This window comes from Vipera berus (genome assembly GCF_964194415.1).
Source record: "Vipera berus genome assembly, chromosome: 2".
NCBI lineage: Eukaryota > Metazoa > Chordata > Lepidosauria > Squamata > Viperidae > Vipera > Vipera berus.
The window spans coordinates 110,675,705-110,683,362 of NC_138203.1; the positions used below are offsets into that span (position 1 = coordinate 110,675,705).

The window sequence follows — 7,658 nt, forward strand, 5'->3', positions numbered from 1 at the left end:
CTGAATGAGAACTGCCTTCCATATTCAGACTCCTCCTAGAGCCAGCTAGGAGACCTAATAAAAGTCAAGTTCAAAATCACTCACTCACTCATTCACACACACACACACACACACACACACACACACTGTTGTCTATGCAAAAGCCAAGCTTTTGAAAAGTACCATGGTCCCTTTGCTGGAGGGAGTGGGAAGTTGTAGGAGACTTTGGCAAAATAAAAAAGACTACAAAAGGAAGAAGCTTAGGAGTTACAGTTGCTCCGTGGTCCCTGAGTTTGTAGAGGACTTTGATAGTGCTGGCAAACAGAGGGTCCTGGGAATGCAGAAGATGCATTGGGGAAGGTATACCCATCTTCCATCTTCATAGTGGCATACTCCATGCTTGTAGAGAAGCCAGGATAAAAATTCATCTTTTGGTTGTTGATATAATTGATGGCTTGTGGGCTGTAACAGGCCCCACCAGCTTTTCCAAAGAAGCTCCCATCCTCACCAATTGGATAAAAATTCTGAGGACTACTGTAGATCTGGTGGTGGTCACTATTATAACTTTGGTTACTGCTATAGTTTTGATTGCTGGTATAGTTCTCATGCACAGCAGCTAGTGAATGGGTGTTCCTGGCCTCACCCATACTGTAACCTTCATGATAGCTTGGGTTTATGTCCAAGTAACTATTCTGTGAGAAATAAGCAAAACAAGAGTTGCATTTTTTATTAATGGCATTTTTGTACAAAAAGTCAAAAAGTCCCATATCCATTAGCTCCCTGTTCTTAAACAATAAGGATTAAAAATGGAAGCAGGTGCTTTATAATCAATAATCCCTTTAGGTCAAAAGCATTCCCTCTATCCAGTCATGGCAGAGGCATTTTCCAGTTCCACATGGAAATGCAAGGCTTTGAAGAAGGAACTTTCTCATGCAAAACAAGCACTTCACCTGTCAGCTATGATTCCATGTACCATCAGGCTACAATACCTACTGTACAATAAAGAAAGAGCCCATAAGCATCTTGTTAGTGGGTTGCCCGATTACCTGAGTTTGGCACATCCCTTTTCTCATCCATAGAGTTTCTTTCTGAGTTCGCTTAAACTTCATTCGTTGATTCTGAAACCATGTTTTTACCTGGAATGTGGTCAAAAGATAGGATACCATTTGCTATTGTCCTTCTTTGGACAAAAAGGCTGCAGCAGACTTGGCTCTTGGAATACAGTGTACATTTTTGGTTGCTATAGTATTTAAAATATGCAGTGTAGGGAAGACATTTAGCACTCATTGAGAATAGTAAAGTGCTTTTTTACAAGACAAAATGAAATTGTAGAATTTATCATAATTTAATACGGTAATAGGTCTCTGGTTTAGGTGTTTTAAAAGGAGACTGGATAAAATTCACAGCTAGAGCCTTGATGGCTCTTCTTAGGAACCCTTATTCTTAGGAATTGCAGGCAGGCAGTCTTAAACACCAGATTCTAAGAAACAGCATGCAAAAGAATTACTACTCCCGTCAGAAAATTTTGGGCATGTGGGACCCATTCCATGAGGTGAATTTTTTCCAGACCGCAGGGGAAGTGGTTTCATGTGCTGCCTGCATATTGCGGATGGGGCTTGTTTATGCAGCAGTTTCTGGCATGCCACGGACCTGTGCAGGTCTACAGACCAGGGGTTGGGGACCCCTGCCTTAAGGCACCTGGCTGTCCAACAATGTGAATAGCAGAGCTAATCAATTCAGGCATCCTTATACTTCTAATTATTGTTAGCATCTAGTAAGAGGGGAAAAGATGCTGAACAGGCTTACACAATGCACTTGGATGATTTTGTTATCTGCTGCTCAGGAAACCAATAGTCATTACCTACAACTAGAAGGAGGTGGCAGCAGGCTTGAAGGAGCCCCAAGCTTTGCAGAAATAAAAAAAATAAATTTAGGAAAAACTATTCAGAGGACCAAAACTATTTGAGAATCTGTCAATCTACTTTTAAACATTCACAAGATTGAAAAATGCAGTTTACAGAAAGAATAAGAAAGCACATGCTCAAAGATTATGGGACACCAAGAGTACCTTAGACTGATCCTAAGAATCTCTAGTCAAAGTAACTCAAAATCTAATTCTAGAGATTTATGCTTAGGATTCAGTTCTGGCTAAATTAGATGTCCTCTGGACCGGTTAAAACTACCACTCCCCCACATCAACCTTATCATTATATACACACATATTTCTATTATTATATTTATTATATAAATTATATAAGTATATAATTTTTGTGCCTTTGATTCTTGGTGACTGGACAAGTCCCTGCAATTTTCTTGGCCCAATTTCAGAAGTGGCTTGCCATTGCCTCTTTCCTAGGTCAGAGTGTGCCTGACCTAGGTCACTTAGTTGGGTTTTTGCTTAAAGGAGAACTAGGATTCATGTTCTCTTGGTATCTAGCCTGGTGCCTTAACCACTACACCAAACTGATTCTCTATAATTATGAAAATGTCTTGGGCTGAATTCTGGCTGTGTCCTTACCTGTTTGTAAGTGAGTTTCAAGGCTGCAGCCAGTTCTTGAATCTGTTGTGGACTGAGATACTTTTGGCTCTGAAATCTACGGTGCAGTATCTCTAATTGGTCTTGAGAGAAAGCTGTGCGTGTTTTGACTTTCCTGCTTCCTGGATTTTCCTCCTTGCATCTCTGGGGTGTAGAAGTCTGCTGTGGAGAAGAGGACTGTCTGTTGGGACTGGTGGCAGAGTCGGGAGTGTAAAGAATTAATATTCCAGAACTGGAGGACCTTGGAGAAAGATCTAGAAATCAAGCAAAAACAGCATTTAAGAGCAAAAGATGACGACTTTTAAATAAATTAGATCAACAGAATATTTATGGCTCAGGTTTGAAACTGTCAGGTCCTTGATGCTCTCCGAGGGTGATGATTTTCTTGCAGAGGTTTCATTACTAAACTACTAACACTGGCAGGGCAAGCCACTAGTATATATAAATAAGAACAAATCCCACTCCCTTCTAACACTGATGAAGTTACCTAGTTTGGCAATGAAACATCTGAAAGAAAACCACCAATTTCAGAAAACACCAAGGACCCCACAAGAAGTTAGATTATATATATATAAAGAGATAAAGTGCTATTTTCTCACTATGCATACACTTTCAGATTTTGAAACAATCAAAATTCTTAAGATTTGAGTTTTGAAAAATTGTGCATCCAGGATGAAAAATTCAGTATGACACATCTTTTAATAGATTTTTAGGGTAAACATCAATTAATAAGTGTCAAACTCAAATTATGAATTATTGACCGTGTTTAATATCAAATTGTTTCACCAAAACCTCCAATTTGTAATTTATCTTTGCCTAGTGAAATAAAAAAATATTTTCATTTATTTTGCAGGAAAGATGCTCAAACTATTTGAGTAGATAGTACATTGTATTCAATTAAACAAACTAAATTCTGACTGGTGTCCTTATGTTTTTATAATATTGTAACACTGTATTTCATAAGAGCAACATCCATTTTTTAAAATAAACACAACAGTGTACGCCTAGAGCTTAAACATATACGTAACTGGTTTTGCAAAGAACATGACTAAACAATAATTGCGGTTTATGAGAACAGGAATCAACCCAGAATACTCAAATTTGGAAAAGAAAATTGTGGGCCAAACTTAAGAAGGGGATGGGTACTAAACACCCAAGACAAAACAGGCGTGTTTCCCAGCACCAGCCTCATTTTCTTTGGGTTTACCCCGTTCGTGGGAAACCTTCCAACCTTGAACAACCGCCTCACTTGAGAGGCGGTTTTTTTACTCTCTCGGGCCGATTAAGCAAGGTAGTCTGGAAATCAGGACCGACTCTGCAAGGACCGACTCTTCCCGGTTTCCATCCCATTAACTCTTAGCCGCTAAGGATCCCTTCATTCCCCATCTCCGAACTACTTCAGAGTAAATATGGAGCCACTGGGAGATTTTACTTTCAAGGTGCTAACTCCAAAGGGGATTTTAGTTGCTTAAACTACTCCTTAAAAGAACCCCATATTCATTCAAAGTTCTAGTAAGAGTTCACGAACAGCTGGGCTCGTATATAATTTTGCTCGTTTCTAGTCTTCTATAAACCAGCCATTGTAGCTTCTCAGCATCGGCTTTTCCACGATGAAAATTCAGTCTCTATCGACTGAAAATGTGGGTTACAACACGGCAATCTGTGTGCTTTACTCTGGGTTGCAATCCCACGTGGCTGAACCATTCGAAGACCTCCCCAAATCAATTGCAGAGGCTCTGACCCTTCGAGACAGGAAACGGCTCCATCTAGGGCTAGACTTTGGTGCATTTACACACCGTGGAGAGGATTCAGGTAAAACAGTTAAGTACACAAACCAGAACAGTTTTACACACGTGGTGAGAGAATACTCGTACCATGACCTAGCGAGATGCGCGAACACTCGCTCCCATCCCCAGGCAAGGGGACCGCCAAAATACTAAATATTAGAAGTGGGGCCTTGGAGACTTACTTGGGTTTTTGTGGGACGCCTTTTCCTCCACGTCGCTTAAAGCTTCTGGAGGTGGGCCCCCGTCCGAACTGTGCACCGGCTCCTGCGCCTTCTCCTCCGGGGAAGGCCAGTAATACTGCTCATAACCCATTCCGGGGACCGCCACTCCGGAAGGGTAGGAGCGATAAGCAGTATTTATGGCCAGCGGGGCGTTCATGGGTGGAAGGCGGAATCCCACTGGAAGAGCTATCGAAGCCCTGCAGCCTCCTTGGGTTAACTTTTATGGCCCGCCTTGCGGCAGACAGACCTTGCCGGGTCATTGTCATGTTAAAGGTGGCCTAATTAACTGGGAGTGGCCTGGGCAGGACCTGACTGGTGGGGAGGGAGGACGCCTTGGAGAGCGGGATTCGCGGCCTACCATATAACGTAGGTTATCTGCTAAACTTCTAACAAGCCACTTTATGAACGTGTGAACCTGGCCAAAATAGAATTAGGAATCATAGTGTTGTTTTGGGAGGAGAAAAAAAGTGACTGAAAATAATTCTTCAGGATTTAAAGAGAAAGGCTCCTTTAAATTCACTGGAAATGCTGCTAACTTCACAGACAAGTCCAGGTGATTTTATTGGTAAGAGAATTTGCTTTCTTCTGTGATGCTTCCAAACACCCCAGTCTTAGCCTGCAGACCTCCCCAGATATTAACCAGGTGGTAAACCATGCTTGGATTTGTAATTCAATCCAAAGCAGCTAATGGCTGTCACCTTCTGAGGGTCAGATAGTCTATGATTGCTGGAACCACACTGACTATTTAGAATAGAATAGAATAGGATCCTTGGAGGTCTTCTAATCTAGCTCAAGCAGGAGAACCTACACCATCTTAGACAAGTGACTGTCTAGTAGTCTCTTCTTAAAAACCTCCAGTGATGGAGCACCCATGATTTCTGAAGGCAAGTTGTTCCACTGTTTAATTGTCCTCACTGTTAGGAAGTTTCTCCTTAATTCCAGGTTGCTTCTCTCTTTGTTTAGTTTCCAACCATTGTTTCTTGCCTGCGCTCTGGTGCTTTGGAGAATAGTTTGATGCCCTCTTCTTTGTGGCAACCCCTCAAATACTGGAATACTGCTATCATGTCACTCCTGTTTCTTCTTTTCTTTAGATTAGCCAAACCCTGCAGCCGTTCTTCATATGTTTTAGTCTCTAGGCCTTTGATCATTTTAGTTGCTCTTCTCTGAACTTTTTCCAAAGTCTCAACATCTTTTTTTGTAGTATGGTAACCAAAATTGGTTGCAGTATTCCAGGTGTGGTCTTACTAGGGTTTTCTAAAATGGTACTAATACTTTGTGTGATCTTGATTTTATGCCTCTCTTTATACAACCAAAGATTGTAGTAGTTTTTTTGGCTGCTGGTGCACACTGCTGGCTCATAGTGAAGTGATTGTCCGCTAGGACTCCAGGGTCCCTCTCACAGTTACTGTTTTTGAGCCAGGTCTCACCTAATCTGTACTTTTAATTTTTCCTGCCTAAATGTAAAACTTTGATTTTCTCCACATTAAAACTCATTTTGTTGGATAGGGCACATTGTTCCAATTTGTCAAGATCTTTTTGGATCCTGAGCTTGTTTTCTGGGGTGTTGGCTATTCCTACCAGTTTAGTGTCCACTGCAAATTTGATGAATTCCCTTCATATTCCCTCACGTAAGTCATTTATGTAGATATTAAAGAGTACTGGGCCTAGGACAGAGCCTTGTGGTACCACACTGCTTACTTCTCTCCATGTGGATGTAGTACCATTGAGGACTACTCATTGAGTACAGTTTGTCAGCCAGTTACAGATCCATCTGGTGGTGATGTTGTCTATCCCACTTTTTTCTAACTTACTAAGCAGCAGGTTGTGGTTTACTTTATCAAATGCCTTACTGAAATCTAAGTATACTATGTCCATAGTGTTTTGCTGGTCAAATAATTTAGTCACTTTATCAAAGAATGAAATAAGATTGATTTGGCATGATCTGTTTTTAACAAACCCGTGCTGGCTACCAATTATAACTTTGTTTCTAGTTGTTTGCAGATCTGTTTTTTGATTATCTTTTCCAGGATCTTCCCAGGTATTGAATTGATTGGTCTGTAGTTTCCTGGGTCTGTTTCCCCCCCCTTTCTTGAAGATGGGAACCATATCAACCCTTATCCAATCCTTAGGTACTTCTCCAGTGCGCCAGGATTTTTGAAAGATGTGGTGCAGTGGTTGTGAGATAACATCTGCCAGCTCCTTCAGAACTCTGGGATTTAATCTGTCACGTCCCGGTGATTTATATTCGTCAAGGTCTAATAGGTGTTCTCTTACCATTTTCTTGCTTATTTTAATTTTTGTTTCTAGTTTGACTTTTGCAGTAGGTTTTTTTTGGGGGGGGGTATGTTGGGCTATAATTTCTTTTTGTGTGAAGACTGATGCAAAGAGTGAGTTCAGCAGCTCTGCTTTCTCCCTACTGCCTGTTACTTCCTTGCCATCTTCTCTCTTTAGTGGACCTACAGTTTCCTTGACTTTCTTCTTGTTATTAATATGTTGAAAGAAACTTTTTTATTGTCATTGATTTCTGTTGCAAGTTTGTGCAACATGTACAGCAAAAATGAACAAACTATATGCACTTGTTGGCTTAATGTGATTGGCCTTAGGAACATTTTAACCTGAATGGATTTGGTTGATCTTGATTTGGTATAGTTTGTTAAAGCATTTAGAATTAGGTAAGCAGTTATTCTCCTTGCCTGTTATTAAAGCAACGTCATGGAGATGTGGCTTTTATGTTGTTGCCTGTATCTGTCTGGTATATTCTGCCTCCTGAAGTTTGCACAGTCCCAACCTGTTGTCATTTTGGGAAAATGTGGCTTTTTCTGCAGACCTAGAAGTCAGTTTATGGACCTGGGGCAATACTGAAATTTTATTCCTTAGTTCTTGATGTTTCTTTCCCCAAAATAATTGTCTAGCAAAATGGTTAGTGATTATTTACAATTTTCTATTTGTTTTATGGATTTAATACACATGATTAAGGTGATTTATAAACGGATGAAATAAAAAGTGCATGCTGCCATTTTACTTTCATTTCATGCAACTCTTTATGTTTTCTAAAGCTATGTCTGTAGACTGTGGCTTTCCAGTGATGACTTTGCTTTTTGTGTGTCAAAAAGCTTCTGTATACATTCATATTTG

The 7,658-nt window shown here is 40.5% G+C and overlaps 1 protein-coding gene across 1 annotated transcript; it reads right to left on the reverse strand.

Moving 5' to 3' along the window:
* Positions 1-239: 239 nt before the first annotated feature.
* On the reverse strand, positions 240-4,680 carry LOC308662779 (homeobox protein NANOG-like; the record flags this gene model as incomplete). The annotated part of the gene is made up of 4 exons (XM_081318924.1): positions 240-671; positions 1,026-1,115; positions 2,498-2,769; positions 4,485-4,680. The coding sequence occupies 4 exons, from the start codon at positions 4,678-4,680 to the stop codon at positions 240-242; spliced, it is 990 nt and encodes a 329-aa protein (XP_081175050.1).
* Positions 4,681-7,658: the final 2,978 nt, after the last annotated feature.